This window comes from Pristiophorus japonicus, chromosome 2 (assembly GCF_044704955.1).
Source record: "Pristiophorus japonicus isolate sPriJap1 chromosome 2, sPriJap1.hap1, whole genome shotgun sequence".
In the NCBI taxonomy this organism is placed as follows: domain Eukaryota; kingdom Metazoa; phylum Chordata; class Chondrichthyes; family Pristiophoridae; genus Pristiophorus; species Pristiophorus japonicus.
The window spans coordinates 333,243,588-333,267,610 of NC_091978.1; the positions used below are offsets into that span (position 1 = coordinate 333,243,588).

General features: G+C 43.5%; 1 protein-coding gene across 3 annotated transcripts in view; it reads left to right on the top strand.

Moving 5' to 3' along the window:
- Positions 1 to 24,023, top strand: part of tbc1d9 (TBC1 domain family, member 9 (with GRAM domain)) — a 79,542-nt gene that overhangs the window by 41,904 nt on the left and 13,615 nt on the right. The window contains exons 11-15 of one of the 3 annotated variants that reach the window (XM_070872138.1): positions 602 to 719; positions 10,301 to 10,586; positions 12,152 to 12,281; positions 17,371 to 17,478; positions 17,609 to 17,677. In XM_070872138.1, coding sequence (XP_070728239.1) covers positions 602 to 719; positions 10,301 to 10,586; positions 12,152 to 12,281; positions 17,371 to 17,478; positions 17,609 to 17,677 — 711 coding nt within the window. The remainder of the gene's footprint in view (positions 1 to 601; positions 720 to 10,300; positions 10,587 to 12,151; positions 12,282 to 17,370; positions 17,479 to 17,608; positions 17,678 to 24,023) is intronic. The other 2 variants (XM_070872140.1, XM_070872139.1) reach the window with 2 other exon arrangements.

Sequence of the window (24,023 nt, forward strand, 5' to 3'; positions counted from 1 at the left end):
TTGATGCCAGTTCATTGGATATATTCAAGAGGGAGTTAGATATTGCCCTTACGGCTAAGGGGATCAAGAGGTATGGAGAGAAAGCAGGAAAGGGGTACTGAGGGAATGATCAGCCATGATCTTATTGAATGGTGGTGCAGGCTCGAAGCGCCGAATGGCCTACTCCTGCACCTATTTTCTATGTTTCTATGTTTCAATAAGGCATAGCGGGAAATTTATTTCCACTGGTCGATGAGTTTGTAGCAAATTTCAGACTTTCATATAAAGGACAAAGAGTGGTTAGGAGATTTTTTTTTATGCAGAGGGTTGTTGAAAGTCCTACCAGAAACAGTGATGGAAGCAGATTCCATAATAAGTAAAGTGGATAAATATTTAAAAGAGAAAATTTTTAAAAGGTATGGGGAAAGTCAAGACTAAGTGGTAAGCTATCCAGAGAGCCAGAATGATAGCTTCCTTCTGTGCTGTAAAATTCTGTGGTTCTATTCAGTGGTAACTTTTTGTTGTCTTTTTCACCACTGGCACAAACAAATCCTAATTGGAATTTGATGTAGAATAGTTTGTACAGCTTCTTACTGAATAATGTCTCTATGTACACATACAGGCAATGAACATTGTCACGTCAGTGCTGCTACTATACGCAAAAGAGGAGGAAGCTTTTTGGTTGCTAGTTGCACTCTGTGAACGGATGCTGCCAGACTACTACAACACTAGAGTGGTTGGTAAGTGTTGCTTAGTTTCTGAAAGTGCAAACATTGAATCGTGACAGCGAAGAACACAATTTTTCATGTTAAATTTTGTCAAATTAGAACTGATTTGTGAATTAAGATGTCTCCGTAAAATTGTTCAGGCAGATCTTTTAAAGCAATATTTATCAACACCCAGCACAGAGATGTAAACTGTGAAATGAATGCATCATTAATGATTGTCATTGTTGCAATTTTTTGTTTATAATGTCATAAAAATGCTTCATACAGAACTCAATAATTACCGTTCCCTCCTTAAGTTGCACATCAAGTATCTCTGATATTTTGTCAATCTATATAAAACATATTAAAATTTTACATCTACATGCACCTTCCATCAACTTTTTCTATTATAAGCATCTCTATGTCCACATTTAGGGCTCAAAATTGGCCTCTGCTGATTTTGGGCGCACTCACCCGAGGTGCGCCGCTTTTCCATGACTCCAAGCACGCCAAAAACCTTCCTCTCGACTTTGGCCGCTGTCTCGCCTCTCCTCGGTGGTGGCATAGTGTGGCCAGTGAATTGGGGGTGGAGCCAGCGTCCTGGCACTGAAAACAGTGTCGGGATGTCTGCACATGCACGTTCGAGTGTGCGCGCATGCGCAGTAGTTCCTCGCCCCCAGCGCGTCCTGCAGCCTGTGTGAGAGGGACCTGATGCTGCAGTTGCCGCCCCTAGCCCTGGCCGAGTGGTCTCCCGCACAGGCCTGGTGTGTAAGTAGCTGCTTGTGTTCGTGGTTTAAACTACTGTGATTGAGATGGTCAGGGTCAATGTCAGGAAGAGTAGTGTTAAATAGGTTAAGACTATTGAGGTTAAGTAGAAAGTTTAATCATCGGTGTTTGATGAATAAGGGTGCTTTTTGGTCCAATATTTTCATTTCAGGTTTGGTCGGGCGGGACCTCCTTATAATAGTAAAGCAGGAGGTGGTGTTTTTGGTAAACAGGCAGAGTTTATGTTTGCCGAGTTCCTTTTATTTTCTTTTAATCTTTCCTTAAAACTTTGTAAGTCTGGTGCTTTAGGTGCGGTTCCTCTCTGCTTCCTTCTATTTTTTTTTATTTGATCTTGAATGCTTATTACTTTTTGTGCTTTGTTTAGTGCTTTGTAAGTCTTGGTGCTTAAAATGTACTAACCTGTGCCGATTTCTTAACTCTCCCAAGAATTTTCTGAAGTGGCCAAATACGCTGACCTAAGTAGATTTGGAGTAACTATTAGCTGGCCAAAGTTGCCTAAATGGCCAAAACTGGCGTAGGTGACTGGGAACACCCCCTTTTGAGAAAAAAAACTAAACTAAAAAAAATCTTAACTAACTCAGTTACTCTGGAGCAAGCTTATTGGGGAAAGTGGGGATTTTTAACTTGCGCCATAAAAACCAAGTAACTCCAAAAAAAACGGAGCAACTCCTGGCCAATTTTGAGCCCTTATAATGGAAACTATGGCCCAGAATTTGCGGTCAGGATGATGGTGAACTGGTAGCGTTTGCTGTTGTTCCGCCTTTGAAACTGACTGCAACTTCGAGGTTTGGCACATGTACAACTCCAACACCGGCTGCGCTGTGGTTTCACCCCCCGACGCAAATGTTGGCTCTTCCGCAGTAAGTACACTGTTAAATTCCCCACTGAAAGTTAGACCCAAAAGGATTAGGTGTAATTCTATAAATTATGGAACAGTTCCTACAGATTGGAGAGTGGCAAATGTAACCCCATTGTTTAAAAAAGGAGGGAAAGAGAAAACGGGGAGCTACAGACCAGTTAGCCTGACATCATAACATAAGAAATAGAAGCAGGAGAAGGCCATACGGACCCTCGAGCCTGCTCCGCCATTTAATGCGATCATGGCTGATCAGTAGTATGGAAAATGCTATTATAAAGGATGTGATAATGGCACACTTAGATAATATTAGTGGGATTAAACAAAGTCAACTTGGATTTATAAAAGGAAAATGTTTGACAAACCTATTGGAATTTTTTGAGGATGTAACTGATGGAATAAATAAGGGAGAACCAGTGGATGTAGTGTATTTGGATTTTCAGAAGGCCTTTGATAAACATAGACACATAGAAAATAGGTGCAGGAGCAGGCCATTCAGCCCTTCTAGCCTGCACCACCATTCAATGAGTTCATGGCTGAACATGAAACTTCAGTACCCCCTTCCTGCTTTCTCGCCATACCCCTTGATCCCCCGAGTAGTAAGGACTTCATCTAACTCCCTTTTGAATATATTTAGTGAATTGGCCTCAACTACTTTCTGTGGTAGAGAATTCCACAGGTTCACCACTCTCTGGGTGAAGAAGTTTCTCCTCATCTCGGTCCTAAATGGCTTACCCCTTATCCTTAGACTGTGACCCCTGGTTCTGGACCTCCCCAACATTGGGAACATTCTTCCTGCATCCAACCTGTCCAAACCCGTCAGAATTTTAAACGTTTCTATGAGGTCCCCTCTCACTCTTCTGAACTCCAGTGAATACAAGCCCAGTTGATCCAGTCTTTCTTGATAGGTCAGTCCCACCATCCCGGGAATCAGTCTGGTGAATCTTCGCTGAACTCCCTCAATAGCAAGAACGTCCTTCCTCAAGTTAGGAGACCAAAACTGTACACAATACTCCAGGTGTGGCCTCACCAAGGCCCTATACAACTGTAGCAACACCTCCCTGCCCCTGTACTCAAATCCCCTCTCTATGAAGGCCAACATGCCATTTGCTTTCTTAACCGCCTGCTGTACCTGCATGCCAACCTTCAATGACTGATGTACCATGACACCCAGGTCTCGCTGCACCTTCCCCCTTCCTAATCTGTCACCATTCAGATAATAGTCTGTCTCTCTTTTTACCACCAAAGTGGATAACCTCACATTTATCCACATTATACTTCATCTGCCACGCATTTGCCCACTCACCTAACCTATCCAAGTCACTCTGCAGCCTCATAGCATCCTCCTCGCAGCTCACACTGCCACCCAACTTAGTGTCATCCGCAAATTTGGAGATACTACATTTAATCCCCTCGTCTAAATCATTAATGTACAATGTAAACAGCTGGGGCCCCAGCACAGAACCTTGCGGTACCCCACTAGTCACTGCCTGCCATTCTGAAAAGTACCCATTTACTCCTACTCTTTGCTTCCTGTCTGACAACCAGTTCTCAATCCACGTCAGCACACTACCCCCAATCCCATGTGCTTTAACTTTGCACATTAATCTCCTGTGTGGGACCTTGTCGAAAGCCTTCTGAAAGTCCAAATATACCACATCAACTGGTTCTCCTTTGTCCACTTTACTGGAAACATCCTCAAAAAATTCCAGAAGATTTGTCAAGCATGATCTCCCTTTCACAAATCCATGCTGACTTGGACCTATCATGTCACCATTTTCCAAATGCGCTGCTATGACATCCTTAATAATTGATTCCATCATTTTACCCACTACTGAGGTCAGGCTGACCGGTCTATAATTCCCTGCTTTCTCTCTCCCTCCTTTTTTTAAAAGTGGGGTTACATTGGCTACCCTCCACTCGATAGGAACTGATCCAGAGTCAATGGAATGTTGGAAAATGACTGTCAATGCATCCGCTATTTCCAAGGCCACCTCCTTAAGTACTCTGGGATGCAGTCCATCAGGCCCTGGGGATTTATCGGTCTTCAATCCCATCAATTTCCCCAACACAATTTCCTGACTAATAAAGATTTCCCTCAGTTCCTCCTCCTTACTAGACACTCTGACCCCTTTTATATCCGGAAGGTTGTTTGTGTCCTCCTTAGTGAATACTGAACCAAAGTACTTGTTCAATTGGTCTGCCATTTCTTTGTTCCCCGTTATGACTTCCCCTGATTCTGACTGCAGGGGACCTACGTTTGTCTTTACTAACCTTTTTCTCTTTACATACCTATAGAAACTTTTGCAATTCGCCTTAATGTTCCCTGCAAGCTTCTTCTCGTACTCCATTTTCCCTGCCCTAATCAAACCCTTAGTCCTCCTCTGCTGAGTTCTAAATTTCTCCCAGTCCCCAGGTTCGCTGCTATTTCTGGCCAATTTGTATGCCACTTCCTTGGCTTTAATACTATCCCTGATTTCCCTAGATAGCCACGGTTGAGCCACTTTCCCTTTTTTATTTTTACGCCAGATAGGAATGTACAATTGTTGTAATTCATCCATGCGGTCTCTAAATGTCTGCCATTGCCCATCCACAGTCAACCCCTAAAGTATCATTCGCCAAAGTCCCACATAAGAGGTTAGTGTGCAAATTTAAAGCACATAGGATTGGGGGTAATGTATTGGTTAACTGACAGGAAACAGAGTAGCAATAAACGGGTCTTTTTTGGGGTGGTGGGCAGTGATTAGTGGGGCATCACAGGAATCATTAGCTGGGGCCCAAGCATTCACAATATATATATATAAATGATTTGGATGAGGGAACCAAATGTAATATTTCCAAGTTTGCTGACGACACAAAAATATGTTTTGAGTTGTGAGGAGGATGCAAAGACGCTGCAAGGTGATTTAGATAGGTTGAGTGAGTGGGCAAACACATAGCAGATGCAGTATAATGTGGATAAATGTGAAGTTATGCACTTTGTGAGGAAAAACGTAAAGACAAAGTATTATTTAAATGGTGATAGCCTGGGAAATGTCGATGTACAGAGGGACCTGGGTGTCCTTGTACTCCAGTCATTGAAAGCAAACATGCAAGTGCAGCAAGCAGTTAGGAAGGCAAATGGTATGTTGGCCTTCATTGCAAGAGGATTTGAGTACAGGAGTAAGGATGTCTTACTACAGTTATACAGGGTCTTGGTGAGACCCCAGCTGGAGTATTGTGTGCAGTTTTGGTCTCCTTGCCGAAGAAAGGATATACTTGCCATAGAGGCAGGACTGTCGTATGAGGAGGGATTGGGTCGACTAGGCCTGTATTCGCTAGAATTTAGAAGAATGAGAGGGGATCTCATTGAAACATATAAAATTCTGACTCGGTTGGATAGACTGGATGCGGGGAGGATGTTTCCCCTGGCTGGGAAGTCTAAAACAAAGGGTCACAGTCTTAGGATTCGTCCTTTTTTTGGCGTGGAAGCAAGTCATCCTTGTTTCGAGGGACCGCCTATGATGATGACTGGGTAGGAAATTTAGGACCGAGATGAGGAGAAATGTTTTCACTCAGGGTGGTGAACCTGTGGAATTCTCTACCACAGAAGGCAGTGGAGGCCAAGTCACTGAATATATTTAAGAGGGAGATAGATAGATTTCTAGAAACAAAAGGCATTAAGGGGAATAGGGAGAAAGCAGGAATATGGGGCCCAAGTTTCCACATGATTTGCGCCTGATTTTTAGGAGCAACTGGTGGAGAACGGACTATCTTAGAAATCGCAATTCTCCACATTTTGTTTTCTGCAGTTCTAGTCAGTTAGAACAGTTCTACTTTGGAACAGAATTTTTTCTTCAAAAGGGGGAGTGTCCGGCCACTGACGCCTGATTTGAAAGTTTCCACAGTGAAAACGTACTCCAAACTAAAGTAGAATGGAGCAAGTGAAGATTTTTGTAGAACTGAAAAAACCTGTTCTACACATTAAAAAATCAGGCGCAGGTTACAAATTAGGCGTCCAGAACGAGGTGGGGGGGGAAGGGAACTCATTAAATTCTACAATAAATCCTTATTTATACTTCTACAAATATTATACAAATAAATCCAACCTGAATAAACATAAGCCAAGAAAAGATTAAATAAACCATCTTCCTACCTGTGTGAAAGTGCTTCAGCCAGGGAGAATTCTGCAGCCGTTCGTGTCGCTGAGCGGGGGGGGGGGGGGGAGAGAGAGAGTCGGGTCGGCGGGGGGTGGGGGGGGTGGGGAGCGGGTGTCGGGTCCGGTCGGCGGGGGGGAGCGGGTGTCGGGTCCGGTCGGCGGGGGGGAGCGGGTGTCGGGTCCGGTCGGCGGGGGGGAGCGGGTGTCGGGTCCGGTCGGCGGGGGGGAGCGGGTGTCGGGTCCGGTCGGCGGGGGGGAGCGGGTGTCGGGTCCGGTCGGCGGGGGGGAGCGGGTGTCGGGTCCGGTCGGCGGGGGGGAGCGGGTGTCGGGTCCGGTCGGCGGGGGGGAGCGGGTGTCGGGTCCGGTCGGCGGGGGGGAGCGGGTGTCGGGTCCGGTCGGCGGGGGGGAGCGGGTGTCGGGTCCGGTCGGCGGGGGGGAGCGGGTGTCGGGTCCGGTCGGCGGGGGGGAGCGGGTGTCGGGTCCGGTCGGCGGGGGGGAGCGGGTGTCGGGTCCGGTCGGCGGGGGGGAGCGGGTGTCGGGTCCGGTCGGCGGGGGGGAGCGGGTGTCGGGTCCGGTCGGCGGGGGGGAGCGGGTGTCGGGTCCGGTCGGCGGGGGGGAGCGGGTGTCGGGTCCGGTCGGCGGGGGGGAGCGGGTGTCGGGTCCGGTCGGCGGGGGGGAGCGGGTGTCGGGTCCGGTCGGCGGGGGGGAGCGGGTGTCGGGTCCGGTCGGCGGGGGGGAGCGGGTGTCGGGTCCGGTCGGCGGGGGGGAGCGGGTGTCGGGTCCGGTCGGCGGGGGGGAGCGGGTGTCGGGTCCGGTCGGCGGGGGGGAGCGGGTGTCGGGTCCGGTCGGCGGGGGGGAGCGGGTGTCGGGTCCGGTCGGCGGGGGGGAGCGGGTGTCGGGTCCGGTCGGCGGGGGGGAGCGGGTGTCGGGTCCGGTCGGCGGGGGGGAGCGGGTGTCGGGTCCGGTCGGCGGGGGGGAGCGGGTGTCGGGTCCGGTCGGCGGGGGGGAGCGGGCGTCGGGTCCGGTCGGCGGGGGGGAGCGGGCGTCGGGTCCGGTCCGCGGGGGGGAGCGGGCGTCGGGTCTGGTCCGCGGGGGGGAGCGGGCGTCGGGTCTGGTCCGCGGGGGGGAGCGGGCGTCGGGTCTGGTCCGCGGGGGGGAGCGGGCGTCGGGTCTGGTCCGCGGGGGGGGAGCGGGTGTCGGGTCTGGTCCGCGGGGGGGAGCGGGTGTCGGGTCTGGTCCGCGGGGGGGAGCGGGTGTCGGGTCTGGTCCGCGGGGGGGAGCGGGCGTCGGGTCTGGTCCGCGGGGGGGAGCGGGTGTCGGGTCTGGTCTGGAGGCAGGGGGGGAGCGGGTGTCGGGTCTGGTCCGCGGGGGGGAGCGGGTGTCGGGTCTGGTCTGGAGGCAGGGGGGGAGCGGGTGTCGGGTCCAGTCAGGGGCGGGGGGGGAAAGCAGGAGCTGGCTGTGGGAGGAGCCTTATTCACGCAGCCTTTCAGGCCCCTCCCACACAGTTCGGCGCCTGGAGCTACTGTACTTACGTGCCCACTGTAGCACGCATGTGCAGAGGTCCCGGCACTGTTTTCAGCGCAGGGACCTGGCTCCGCCCCCCCACAGCTCGTGCTGACTGCGCCGAGGACCTGCAAGTAGGTGGAGAATACCGAGGATTTTTTTAAGCGCGAAAAACGGGCGCCCAGCTCGGAGGGGCGCCCGTTTTTTTTCTTGTGGAAACTTGGGCCCATGATGTTGAGATAGAGGATCAGCCATGATCATATTGAATGGCGGTGCAGACTCGAAGGGCTGAATAGCCTACTACTCCTATTTTTCTGTTTTTAAACTAATGTTGTGCGCCTGAAAAACTAATTTTAATTTTGTGCAGTGTGAAATTTGCCCATTTTAATAAAAATATAACATTTTAAGAAACTTGTCCATCTTTATTTCAGGTTTGCATTTTCCCCATGTGAGAGCCCCAATCTTAGAATTTCCTTGCTTGCTGTCTCTGAGAATTCTGCATTTTGTTGGGCTGCTGAGATAACTTGTTGAATTCACAGCAGTTCACATAAGGAGATCCCCACTAACCTCCGTTGATTTGAATTGGATGTTCGAAAACTCAAAAGTTCTTGACACAGGAATCGCGAGATCCTTGTGCGAAGTGTAGTTCGGGGCCGGCAGTAAACGCCTTCGCTTCGCTACTGACTGCAAGTTCCAGGCCAAAGAATGTAATCTTATCATACTGTAATTATACCCTCCTACCAGTGACTGCGCCACAGTTCCTCAGTTCTGCACCTAACTGCTCCTCAGCCCGTACTGCAGAGAACATACTACACTCTAACCGGCTCTATTTCTCTGCTTCCCGAGTTATCTAAATATGAACTCAAAGTATTTCTATTACAGAATTTATTACTTTAAAATGGGGACTGAATTAAGTATGTGTGCCCTGCTCCAATTATCCTCTGCCCTCTACCCCTATTTCACCTGAAAGCTACATTTAGTCTTGACTCTCTGCGTGCAACCCCATTGGAATTTTGAGTTTGGTGTTCTGCATTTTGGGCTTCACTATCATTGGGGAATAGACTGTTCTCTGTATTTAGCTGCCTGCTGTCTACCCCTGGCTAACCCAGCTCAGAATCTTTCCTAGTAGAAGTCATAAGTCGACACACCAAGAAACATTAGATCTAATTTGTCGTCTTCATTTTGTGCTCTTTCTATCGTAACCAAATTTACACCCATAAAAACCTAAACTTAGCATGAAAATCTCCTAGTTCAGTAGCAACACCTTCACTCAGGACATGAAAGGAGGTAATTCAATGCTGGGTGAGGTGTTGACATTAATTATCTGATGTTACAGACACCAAAGCCACTTTAAATTGTAGAAGGGCTGTTTCAAGAGCAGTTCTGCTGATCCAACTTTTGTCCTGCTGCTGTTAAAAGCACCAGATTTTAATAGTAGTAAGGGCAAAATAAGTGACCAAAAACAACCATTACTAGGCTGAATTTTTTAAGTGCTCCTGCTTCTATACAAATAGTGAAGGAATTTCATTATTATTAATAGGTACAGAATTTCTCCAGTAATTTGGGGCCCGAGAAAATAAGAGTGTAGGAAAGAAGTTTAAAATCATTGCATCATACTCTGAGAAGTTTTAAAAATGTTTTTCCTTGGCATCTGTAACTCCCCAGTTGCTCAGGAAATTCAATACAGGTGAATGATAATACAACTTCTTTCCAGGAAAAGGTGGAGTACTTTTCAGCTGCTCAGCTTGTTCATGTTTTTTGCTACCTTTGATTCCAGTTTCAGATCAGTTGTAGCTATACTACAGATTGAACTAGGACCATCATTAGAGGCATCATGGTTACTGGCTCTGACTTCAGCTAGAATGAGGATTTCAAATTATCAGTTTTATGTGCCAATTTCAATGTTTGTAAAATATTCAAGCATGATTTTAATTTAGTGGATTTTACCTATGTTTTATTTTTACTGTATATCTTTCTAGTTCACCAATGCATGAACTGGATCAGATATTCAAGAAGACCAATGTGGTATTGTTTTCCTTTTAGATTTTTGTTTCTACTTTTCCCTTGCATACAAAAGTGATGGACAGGAAAAGGCTCACCTATCCTGTCCCATTTAGTTGTGATGCCCTATGCATCACGATATGTAGACTCACAATCCACCCAGAGCCTGGATCTCCTGGAAATGGCAAAAAACAGATAAAAAAATCTAAGCCATTTAGGGTGAAAATTGTGGAAAAGATATTGTATTACAAATATTTCGCTTTTTAATTTGAACTTAAACCAGTTATTATGAAGGTTTAATGTTGTTTATTCTGTTGCTGCTTTTTGTAGGGGCATTGGTGGATCAAGGTGTGTTTGAGGAGCTTACCAGGGATTATGTGCCACAGCTTTATGACTGTATGCAATATTTGGGTGTTATCTCCACCATCTCGCTCTCCTGGTTCCTCACTCTCTTCCTCAGTGTAATGCCTTTTGAAAGTGCTGTTGTTGTTGTGGACTGCTTCTTCTTTGAGGGAATTAAAGTCATCTTTCAACTCGCTCTTTCTGTGCTGGATGCTAATATTGACAAACTGTTGAATTGTAAGGATGATGGAGAGGCCATGACTATACTTGGAAAGTGAGTGCATTTTAGTTGCTTTCTTTTGGTTATAGTTTGTTGTAACAATTCTGCAATAAAGTGGGACGAATAAAATTTCAAAAATTGGATTCCAGAACAGTTGTTTTGGGTTAGGACACAAATGGATATATTTTCAGTAATCTTAGCTGAAGCAAGATTTTCATGTACAATAACTCATTTTAATGCTTCTAATAAAAATGTATACATTGTTCAGTTTGAACGACATGAGATGATTGTACTAAATAATTATTTAAAGATGGCAAAAGTGGAACTTACTTTGTTTGAAACATAGAAACATAGAAATTAGGTGCAGGAGTAGGCCATTCGGCCCTTCGAGCCTGCACCGCCATTCAATGAGTTCATGGCTGAACATGCAACTTCAGTACCCCATTCCTGCTTTCTCGCCATACCCCTTGATCCCCCTAGTAGTAAGGGCTACATCTAACTCCTTTTTGAATATATTTAGTGAATTGGCCTCAACAACTTTCTATGGTAGAGAATTCCACAGGTTCACCACTCTCTGGGTGAAGAAGTTTCTCCTCATCTCGGTCCCAAATGGCTTACCCCTTATCCTTAGACTGTGACCCCTGGTTCTGGACCTCCCCAACATTGGGAACATTCTTCCTGCATCCAACCTGTCCAAACCCGTCAGAATTTTAAACGTTTCTATGAGGTCCCCTCTCACTCTTCTGAACTCCAGTGAATACAAGCCCAGTTGATCCAGTCTTTCTTGATATGTCAGTCCCGCCATCCCGTGAATCAGTCTGGTGAACCTTCGCTGCACTCCCTCAATAGCAAGAATGTCCTTCCTCAAGTTAGGAGACCAAAACTGTACACAATACTCCAGGTGTGGCCTCACCAAGGCTCTGTCCAATTGTAGTAACACCTCCCTGCCCCTGTACTCAAATCCCCTCGCTATGAAGACCAACATGCCATTTGCTTTCTTAACCGCCTGCTGTACCTGCATGCCAACCTTCAATGACTGATGTACCATGACACCCAGGTCTCGTTGCACCTCCCCTTTTCCAAATCTGTCACCATTCAGATAATAGCCTGTGTCTCTGTTTTTACCACCAAAGTGGATAACCTCACATTTATCCACATTATACTTCATCTGCCATGCATTTGCCCACTCACCTAACCTATCTAAGTCACTCTGCAGCCTCATAGCATGCTCCTCGCAGCTCACACTGCCACCCAACTCTGTTTATTGTAATTTCTGTTTATTGTAATTTCCACCTGCACTAACACTGATGATAAATGCATTGATGAACCTTGGATATGTGCTCTTTATTATTAGTATTAAAAACTTAATTGTAATAAATGGGGAGAAATTACTTAAGTATTGGAAGAGAAATGAATTGGAATTTAAATACTAGAAGGCTGCCAGAAATTGAAATTTCAGGTATTGGGGAACTGTCTCTCCTCATCGCATGATCTGTGATGGTCAATTGTCATAAAAACAGAAGTCCATCTCCCTAATTTAGACATACGTCAGCTTTAATGTTTTTTATTTAATAAGATGAAGAGTTTCACAGCATGAACTCTTTTTTTTTGTTCTCTAGATACTTGGACAGTGTGACAAACAAGGACAGCACATTGCCACCCATCCCTCATCTTCATTCTCTTCTCAGTGATGATGGGGATCCTTACCCTGAAGTTGATATCTTCAAACTAATCAGGAGCTCCTATGATGTGAGTAACTGAGCGTTCAGTCATACCTAATGTGAAATCGGATTTGGGTAAATGGGTCTGTGGTGGCTGAGGATTTTTGTTGAATGCTGTTGATGTCTAACTTAATTCAATCATGTTTAGTAGCGGGGAGGATGATCCAAGTTCAGAAAAAAATAAATTGGAAAATAAAGAAAACCTTTTATATGAAGAAAAAAGTTTAACGTGACTAAATCGTTTATAACCACACTTATTGCATACTGAATTGAGGATAGGTTAGTTGATTCAGTGATGACTCGGTCATATTCTTTAGTCATCCATCTTACACTCCGTTTTCTAAGCTTTGTCTGTTACTGATTTAAAGATGGAAGTAATATAGAAAACTTGCAATTTCCCACATAACCCCCTTACTGTTCTTGGTGCCAATTTAAAATCAAATTATGATTATTTTAAGAGTAAACCTCTGCTTCTACAATTTAATTTGGTGAATTCATGATTAATGTCTGTTATGGGGAAGTGAAACTTTCTTGCAACATACTGATGCTGGCAATCAGCTGTCTCGGTTGTATTTTTAAATAACGGAGACTGCTGATGGTGTTTTGCATAATGTTTTACCCTCACTTCCTTATAATACAAATCATCACAAATTAAATGGCACCATACTAGGAATTACATAGGTAAACATTTACCATAAAAATGTACAGCACGAAAGGAGGTCATTCAGCCCATTATGTCTATTCTGGTTCATTGCTAAAGTAATCCAAAACTAATCCTACTGAATTGCTTTTCTCCCTAGTCCTGAAGCTTCAAATGTTTATCCAATTTTCGCCTAAAAGACACAGTGATCTCTTGCTCAACCATTCCTTGTGGCAAGTCATAAACCTATGATTTAGACAGCTTTATCCTACAGAAATGAAGCATTATACGATCAATATAATTGAAACTCCATCTCCATTTCAGCTGTGCTGCTCTGGAGGAATGTTGAGTTGGCTCGCAGGTCTATGAACTGATGAGCCTCTGCCCAATGTGTACCGGAAGGAGAGATATGTCTGATACTGTCACCATTAAATGCCTATGTGGTGGATAAATGACAGAGCATTATAAGATCGTCGTCTCAACTCTGTACAATCCTTTGCCCATTCTGTAATGTCCATTTCTCACTATGCTTATTTTGTGGTGCACAAACAGCTGAGGAGCATTACAGTCAACTAAAGAGGATTTCTCTTTAACAGAAGACGATCCATTAATTGGGATTTAAACCCCTCACCCCAGATTTATTTTGAGATTTTTGTTTGAGTATATGACTGTGTGGAAAGCCATCGCTATATTTAAGAGTCTCCAAATCAAATTCCTGAGAAATTCACACACGTAAGATTGCTAACTCACTGTAGGGATACACCCTGATAATCCAAGTTCAGAGAGCTTAGATGCAGGTTGGCAGAGCTAAGACTGGGTCAGGAATAATTACTTTATAAGAAGGATGTGGCCTTCATGTAAGTAAGTAAAAACTTATTAAAAATGTATATTCAAGAAAAAATTAAGTAATGCATATATAAAATCTGTTTTGGAAGCTTGGTGTAGCTCAGTACATGCCTCATCATGTGGAGATAATAGATACTTCAGTCTATATATAGCTGCTCCTGAAGGATGAAAGGCATGGTGCTTTGTGCGTGCTTTGAATTCCTGATGTCTTTTAATGAATTTTAACATTTTAGGCCCTACAATTCTGAAATTCCAGCCAATGTCATCTATTTATTCTAACCATCTCAGTACTATCTGAATGTAGAAAATACTGGTTCTGCTTTTGCGCATGTCTATCATTTCCATGTTTACTTTGTAAGATACTGCATTGTATTTTGGTGCAAAAATGTAGGTACAGGGTAATGCATAAGAATGTTATAGAGGCATTGTTTGACACAAAACATTAAAAGGGTAGATTTTATAAATTCATGCTTTTGATAGAAGCTTTGCACAATTTAATAGATGAACAATCTGTATGCCTGAGGTTCCGACATGCTCTCCCAATGAAGGAAACTCCATGTTGAGTGTGCTATAAAATCTGTCGTCCAGTGTTTTCGTACCCTGTAAGGTTTTAATACTGCATTCTGTCTTAACAAAGCAACTTGTCTTTCAATTTCCAATTAAGTTTCCCTAGATCTGTCAGCAATACCTCTTATGAATCTGGTAAAGCAATCACCCCTGTGGATTTATGTAATCCTGCACCTTTGGCATTTAAGATGTCATTTTCCATTTTTACGCACCCCGTTCAGAGGATTAAGTGCTGGGAGTGCATCTTTGAATATTGATCGGGGAGGATAGCGTGCCCCAATATGCAGCCCGCACAACTTTTCATCCTAGATATTTTTAAATTATAGACAGTCTGTGTAACATATTTTTCATGAACACTATTCCAGTATATGTCCCCACTGTGTGATCTGCAAAAACCCCAATAAATTTTAATCTGTTTGTTCAATAAACATGAAGATCCAACATTGCCAGAGATCCCTGAAAATGATGTACAACTGCCATCCTCTTGTTGCAAATTGGAGGGTTGTCACTATAACAGCTCTATTCATTCTTAAGATCTACAATGTAACACTTACCTGGCAGGGCACAGACCTAAAGATAAGATTTAGAATAAACATTGTGATGTCTGATTTTATGTTACTTTGGCCTAGCAACAATTCTAACCACATTACCTCAGTAATTTGTTGCCTCCGATTCTGTTTTACTGTTAAAGCCTTGAGTGGAGAGCATATTTTGCATGTACCTGTAGTATACCAATACCAATAAGGGCGGAAAGTGGTTTAAAGAGAAATTCTAGGAAAACAACCCAAAACACATTAAAAGTAGCACCAATCACCCATATAAAAATCATTGTTTTCTCCTCCCTACGACAATACCCTGCTATGTAACCATTTTGTTAGTATTTAGCATTTGATTTCATCATGACTACATTATTGACCTATGTTCAAGCAAGAATTTCCCATTCCCACACTGTGCTATTTCACCAAACTATTCATTTGTTTGTTTGCCCCCATAAAATAATACTTGCAGCATATTGCATAGTTCCATTGATGACTGTTGATCTGAAAGTATTGGGCTTAAAAGAAAGGTTATGGTGGCTGAAGGAACATAGGTGCAATTTGAAAGTGAGAGGTGTCTTTGCACATGGGGGAAAATTGGTTTTTTTTAAGATGAATCACTGCATTCTGTATTCTCCTTGTGGATGCCCAAATATTCAACTTTTGTGGCAACTTTTGTGTCAACATTTGAAAAACAATAGAGAATTATATTCACAATTTTAGATTTACAATATCCTGGCGAGGGAAGTATGTTTGAGTTGGATAAAATTTCATCTACAAGCCTATTGACCAAATTACTTTGTTCCATCAAACTGAGACATTGGTACAGTTGTACCCGTTTATTTGAAACTCGCTTAATTGCAATTCTTGTTTTAACAGAATTTATATAGTCTCTTTTTTTTTTCTCTATATTAACAATTGTGAAAAGTTTGTTTCAATGCGATTTCATTTTTTGCAATTCCTGTTTATATGCAAGTGTGGTGCACCAAAATCTCGCTTTAACAAAACTTTCCATCTTTTAGCCCTAGGCTTTCGCCTTGTTGTCTGATTGGGCTCATTAGTCAATATGTCTAAAACCAGTTTGACTTGATTTTCAGTTATCTCTAATGTTTGTTCGTGTTATGTGGGTGAGAGAGGAATGAACGTCAAATTTCAAGATCGCTTAACAATAAAAAAGTGCCATAGTTTGTTGCACAAGCAAGTGGATGTTTTGAATAGTGTGAAGGAATTGACGATTCAAAAGCTAGTCGCACAGAAGCCTGTTATTTCAGAAACTCTGGATTCTAGAATTTTGAAAAGAAAAGCGGACATCTTGAAGGACTGGGGGGGAAAAAAATGAGAACTGGAATAAGAAATTGAAGCGTGGAAGTAAGATGGCCAATGTTGATGAAGTGATGTTTAGGTGGTTTAATAACAAAGTAGCTCACAAAGTCTGGCTTTGTAGTTGCTTGTTGAAAGTTAAAGCTAATGAATTTGCCAAAGAACCTTTTGTGGAAAGCTTTTGAAGCATAAAATGGATTCTTATGCCACTGGAAAATGAAACACATCCCTGTTTACAAATAGCGGAGAGTGACAAACCCACAGCTGATGCATAGACTGAGAATGTGTTGCTGGATTTGTTAAGAGTATCCACCTGATTATAACAATTGTGACAAAACCAGACTTTTTTTTATCGTGCCCTGCTTGATCAAACCTACGCAACAAATGGAAAGAAAGTGAGCTGTGGCAAAATGAGAAAAGAATGCCTTACGTTGTTGTGCGCTAAGCAAACAGGCTTGAACAAGATGAAGCCTGTCATGATCAGGAAAAGCAAGAACCCTTGTTGCATTAAAGATGTGAAAATCTTTACAACTGATTATGAACGCTGTATTATTGACTCCAGCAATTTTTGGAAAGTGGCTGGGAGGGAAAACAATAGCCCAGTCAAAGTTGAGGATTTTGGTCAAAGAACTCCCACCGGTTTGAATGAAACAGAATTTGATCTTTAATTTTGATGGGTGATGACCTTGACATTTGCAGAGAGATGACTGATGCAGAACTCATTTCTTCTCTGAAAGACTCGGAAACAAGCTCCAGAGGATATAAATGAAGATGTGCGAGAACTGAAAATTCCCAAAGTTAGAGGCAGATTGTGCATCGATTAATTGAGTCACAAGATAGTGAAACACTTGACAGTGCGGAGGTTGATGACTTCTGATCACCACCAAACAAAATCTCAGAATGCATTACAAATAAAGTCACAAGATTTGAGCATTTGTATTTAATTTTTTAAGATGTTATACTGTATTTATCCTTGTAAGTTAGAAGAAATTTAGGCAAATGGGCTATATATGCACCATTCCAGGTTTGATTTTTATTGCTTCCTGCTTTATAGAAATTGCCGTTTTATCACACTTGGTGAGGTGCTCATGTGCGATTCCAATTAAGTGTTTTTTGTGAAATGGAGCTTTGATAGACTATTGAATAGGTTTTTATTATAGATTTATTAATAGTATACTCTATATTCAGTGCATATTTAATCTTCTCAGAAATTTGGTAGCATCAGAGCAGATGTGATTGAACAGATGCGGTTTAAGCAGCGACTACGAGTGATCCAGACTCTTGAAGACACCACGAAGCGTAATGTAGTGAGTGCAGTTAAGCAAATATTCTCAATCATTTCACATTTTAACAGTCTTATTTACAATTACAAATATAGTACAGAATATATTGTTTACATTTTAATCTAAATATACGCTTTTGTTTTTAATTTCTTTTTATGTCCAGGTTCGAGCCATTGTGACGGACACAGCATTCACTATAGATGAACTGGAAGAACTCTATGTCCTTTTTAAGGTAGGCAACTTTCATATGCTAATGATGTTTTTGTCTTAATTGGCATGTGAATTGCTTTTTTAGTTCAGTGAGCTTCCATCATTGTTCATAATATTCTGTGCATGGCTAATATGCAGATAAACTGCTTTTAAATCCCCATTAGATAATAGGGAAGTGTTTCCAACAACACAGTGTCAAAGCTATTGGTATAAATGAGGCCGTGTACCACTTGCAGAGGCACAGAACACCAGCTCCTGAAATATTCCACTTTTCTCCCTTCAAAGGCAAACTACGTAAGTGCCAAACTGCCACTTTATTCAGGCCATGAAGCTGAGCTCTCAAGGTTGTTCAAACAGGAGTTCAATTTTTAAAAATATATTGCTTGCCTGAGCAGATCTTCCACGGGATCCAATCCATAGCCAGAAATAACATGACATTCACAACTTTGTCTTACAGATGTGTGGGTAATTTGATGTTGCTATTGTTGCTGCTCAGTCCATCCTGCAATGTAAATGGTGTCAATTCAGATCACCCAGCAGCATCCCCACATTGCAGAACATGTTATGGCCCAGTTGTGCGTATATAATCAAGCTCTTTCAGTCGTCTTCCTTGCGCCAATACTCGTAGTTTTACAACTGCTTTGTTGGTTTAGCCAGGTACCATCCACTTGTAGAAAGTTATGGTGGATGAATTAGTAGTGCAGTGATTTAAATCATTCTTTCCAACCTCTGGGATCTGAAGTTGAATCGAGCTCCGATAGAATTTAAAAGTTTATTTCTGCAGCAGCTGATAAGAGTCCTGAAATGAGCTTGATCTGTCTCAGTTTAGTTTCCAGTCCATAGCACATTCTGCTTCTAATGCAACATTGAGGCTGAAATGTTGGATTAGTGTACTGTTATAGTTGGACTGGTATTTGGAGGAAAAACTGAAACAAAATCCCACCAGATTGATCAACATACATCTGTTGTTACAGAGAGGACGACACAAAAAGTTGTGGTTGTTAAAAGAAATTAAAGTATTAACCAAGTGCAATACTGGGTTATTTTCTGAGGTTATAATTAAAGCATATTATAAGAACATAAGAAATAGGAACAGGAGTAGGCCATTTGGCCCTTCGAGCCTGCTCCGCCAGTCAATTAGATCAAGGCTGATCTGATCATGGACTCGGCTCCACTTCCCTGCCCGCTCCCCATAACACTTTACTTCCTTATCGCTCAAAAATCTGTTTACGCCTTAAATATATTCAATGATCCAACCTCCACAGCTCTCTCGGGTAGAGAATTCCATAGATTTACAACCCTCTGAGAGATGAAATACCTCCTCATCTCAGTTTTAAATGGGCGGCCCCTTATTCTGAAACTATGTCCCCTAGTTTTAGTTTCCCCTATGAGTGGAAATATCCTCTCTGCATCCACTTTGTCGAGCCCTCTCATTATCTTATATGTTTCGATAAGATCACCTCTCATTCTTCTGAACTCCAATGTGTATAGGCCCAACCTACTCAACCTATCTTCATAAGTCAACCTCCTCATCTCCAGAATCAACCTTCTCTGAACAGCCTCCAATGCAAGTAAAATCTTCCTTAAATACAGAGACCAAAACTGTACGCAGTACTCTAGGTATGGCCTTACCAATAGCCTGTACAGTTGTAGCAGGACTCCTCTGCTTTTATACTCTATCCCCTTTGCTATAAAGGCCAACATTCCATTTGCCTTGCTGTACCTTCATACTAACTTTTTGTATTTCATGCACAAGAACCCCAGGTCCCTCTGTACTGCAGCACTTCGCAATTTTTCTCCATTTAAATTATAATTTGCTTTTCTATTATTTCTGCCAAAGTGGATAACCTCACATTTTCCCACATTATACTCCATCTGCCAAATTTTTGCCCACTCACTTAGCCTGTCTATATCCCTTTGCAGATTTTTTGTGTCCTCCTCACAATTTGCTTTCCCACCCATCTTTGTATCATCAGCAAACTTGGCTACATTACTCTCAGTCCCTTCTTCCAAGTCGTTAATATAGATTGTAAATAGTTGAGGACCCAGCACCGATCCCTGCGGCACCCCACTAGTCACTGTTTGTCAACCGGAAAATGACCCATTTATTCTGTCTCTCTGTTTTCTGTTAGTTAGCCAATCCTCTATCCATGCTAATATATTACCCCCAACTCCATGAACTTTTATCTTGTGCAGTAACCTCTTATGTGGCACTTTATCGGATGCTTTCTAGAAATACAAATACACTACATCCACTGGTTCCCCCTTATCCACCTGCTTGTTACATCCTCAAAGAACTCCAGCAAATTTGTCAAACATGATTTCCCTTTCATAAAACTGTGCTAACTCTTATTGGGACTACTTACTTGTATTATTTAAATGTTGTATCCCAACTTAATTAGAATAGCATTGATCAAGAACTAAATGAAAAGTTGGAACTACTTCAGCTATTTTTAACATGATGGTCTTTAATGTATACGTATCTGATAGCCTGTTACGGTTCAAGCAGGTTTCTTAGTCTTTTTGGTTTTGTGATTTCATTCATAAAATAATTAAATTATTTGCTTCTATTTCTGAGCATAAGTTAGCAACTTCCTACACATCAAACGGAACCTTCAACTCCGGCAGGGGCGCAAAAGGGTGATATCAGATCGACCTCCCGTGGAAATGGAAAGGAAAATTGGGCAAGGTGTATAAGAAGCGGCCAATCCAATCTCACCATTTTGGGCCCCAGTCAAAGTTGAAAGTTCCAATGATTATTTCATTAAAACGAGAAATATTCTTCTTTCTGAACATTTGTATGTTCATGTAGCAAATGGAAATTTACTGCATTTGTACAACAAAGTACTATATCTTGGCATTAATCCTTAGACAGCCCAATAATTCATCCTTAGACAGCTCAGGAATTCAGTATCCCTTGGATTTACCAGATTTAATTAGCTTATGCACAGCAATACTCAACAACTTAATAATACAGGTATTAAGTTAATAGCGCTGTTCCAGATTTCAGGAATAATTTGCTTATTATTGCTCTTCATCGAATATTCCCATGTCCTCCGTTGTCTGTATGCTCAAATAAAACTAATAGTGTACTCGTGAATGATGGTGGACCATTAAACAACTAACAGGAGGAGACTCCATGAATATCTCCATCTTCAATGATGGTGGAGCCCAGCACATGCGTACAAAATGCAAGGCTGAAGCGTTTGCAACTATTTTCAGCCAGAAATGCCAAGTGGATGGTCCATATTGACCTCCTCCTGAGGTCCCCACCATCACAGAAGTCAGTCTTTAGATAATTCAGTTCACTCCATGTGATATTAAGAAACGGTTGAGCGCTCTGGATACAGCAAAGACTATGGACCCCGACAACATCCCGGCTCTTGTGTTGAAGACTTGTGCTCCAGAACTAGGCGTACCTCTAGCTAAGCTGTTCCAGTACAGCTACAACATTGGCGACAATGTGGAAAACAGGCCAGGTTTGTCCTGTCCACAAAAAGCAGGACAAATCCAATCTGTCCAATTATCACCCCATTTACTCTCAATCATCAGCAAAGTGATGGAAGGTATCGTCGACAATGCTATCAAGCGGCACTTGCTCACAAATAACCTGCTCAACGATGTTCAGTTTGGGTTCTGCCATGACCACTCGTCTCCAGACCTCATTCCAGCCTTGGTCCAAACATGGACAAAAGAGCTGAATTCCAGAGGTGCAGCGAGAGTGACTGCCCTTGATATCAAGGCAGCATTTAACCAAGTGTGGCATCAAGGAGCCCGAGTAAAATTGAAGTCATTGGGGAAAACCCTCCTAGCTGGAGTCATACCCTGCACAAAGAAAGATGGTTATGGTTGTTGGAGGTCAATTATCACAGCCCCAGGACATTGCTGTAGGAGTATCCTTGGGCCAACCATCTTCAGCTGCTTCATCAGTGACTTCCCTCCATCATAAGGTCAGAAGTGGGGATGTTTGCTGATGACTGCACAGTGTTCAGTGCCATTCGCAAACTGTCAGATAATGAAGCAGTCCATGCCCGCATGTAGCAAGACCTGGACGCTATTCAGGCTTGGACTGATAAGAACATAAATGGCAAGTAACAAGCGAGCCAGGCAATGACTGTCTCCAACAAGCGAGCGTCCAACCACCGGCCCATGACATTAAACTGCATTATCATCGCCGAATCCCCTACCATCAACATCCTGGGGTCGCCATTGACCAGGCATTTAACTGGACCAGCCACATAAATACTGTGGCAACAAGAACAGGTCAAAGACTGAGTATTCTGCGGCGAGTTTCTCACCTCCTGACTCCCCAAAGCTTTTCCACCATCTACAAGGCACCAGTCAGGAGTGTGATGGAATACTCTCCCCTTGCCTGGATGAATCCAGCTCCAACAACACTCAAGAAGCTCAGCACCATCCACTACAAAGTGGCTCGCTTGATTGGAACCCCATCCACCACCGTAAACATTCATTCTCCACCACTGGCGCACAGTGGCTGCAGTGTGAATCGTCTACAAGATGCACTGCAGCAACTTGCCAAGGCTTTTTCGGTAGCACCTTCCAAACCCACGACCTCTACCACCTAGATCATCATCATCATCATAGGCAGTCCCTCGGAATCGAGGAAGACTTGCTTCCACTCCTGAAGTGAGTTCTTTGGTGGCTGAACAGTCCAATACGAGACCACAGACTCTGTCACAGGTGGGACAAACATTCGCCGAGGGAAGGGTTGGGTGGAACTGGTTTGCCACATGCGCCTTCCGCCGCCTGCACTTGAACTCTTCACGCTCTCGCCGTTGAGATTCGAAGAGCTCAATGCCCTCCCGGATGCACTTTCTCTACCTAGGGCGGTTTTCGGCCAGGGAGTCAATGGTGATGTCGCACTTTACCAGGGAGGCTTTGAGGGTGTCCTTGTAACATTTCCACTGCCCACCTTTGGCTCGTTTGCCGTGACGGAGCTCCGAATAAACCATTTGCTTAGGGAGTCTCGTGCCTGGCATGCGAACCATGTGGCCTGCCCAGCGAAGCTGATCGAGTGTGGTCAGTGCTTCAATGCTGGGGATGTTAGCCTGGACAAGGACACTAATGTTGGTGCACCTGTCTTCCCAGGGGATTTGCAGGATCTTGCGGAGACATCGTTGGTGAAGGACAAGGGCAGTAGCCGCATGGGAATACCATCACCTGTAAGTTCCCCTCCCAAGTTGCACACCATCCTGACTTGGAAGTATATCGCTGTTCCTTCATCGTCGTGTGTCAAAATCCTGGAACTCCCGCCGTAACAGCATTGTGGGAGAACCTTCACCAAACAGACTGCAGCGGTTCAAGAAGGCGGCTCATCTCCACCTTGGGCAATTAGGGATGGGCAATAAATGCTGGCCTTGCCAGTGAAACCCACATCACATGAATGAATTTTTTTTTTTTAAATCCCTCCACACAATATATCACAACAATCCAACTTAGAGATGTATAAGTCTCTTTATTTTAAATGGGTTAATGCCCCATTAAAATAATGGAGGGAGAAGCTTCCGACAATTGAATTGCATGTTTCTATAATCCTATAGCTTAATTTCAAAACCATTCTAATCACTCATTCTCTCTTAAAATAATTGATTTGAGTCACTTTGTTTGAGAGAATGGACAATTACAAGTGAGTCTTTGAAAACTGGTAAATCCTTTTAATGATTCTGTGATACTGATACACACAAGGATATGTTAGAGAGCGATTAGAGAAGAGTGATGAGGGTGATTCTGGAACTTTGTTTTCTTTAAGTTTCAGTGGACACTCACCAAACATAGAAACATAGAAAATAAGTGCAGGAGTAGGCCATTCGGCCCTTCGAGCCTGCACCTCCATTCAATAAGATCATGGCTGATCATTCCTTCAGTACCCCTTTCCTGCTTTCTCTCCATACCCCTTGATCCCCTTAACCATAAGGGCCATATCTAACTCTTGATTATATCTAATGAACTGGCATCAACAATTCTCTCGGCAGGGAATTCCACAGGTCAACAACTCTGAGTGAAGAAATTTCTCCTCATCTCAGTCCTAAATGGCCTACGTCTTATCCTAAGACTATGTCCCCTGGTTCTGGACTTCCCCAACATCGAGAACATTCTTCCCGCATCTAACCTGTCCAGTCCCGTCAGAATCTCATATGTTTCTATGAGATCCCCTCTTATCCTTCTAAATGCCAGTGAATAAAGGCCCAGTTGATCCAGTCTCTCCTCATATGACAGCCCAGTCATCCCTGGAATCAGTCTGGTGAACCTTCGCTGCACTCCCTCAATAGCAAGAATGTCCTTCCTCAGATTAGGAGACCAAAACTGAACACAATATTCCAGGTGAGGCCTCACTAAGGCCCTGTGCA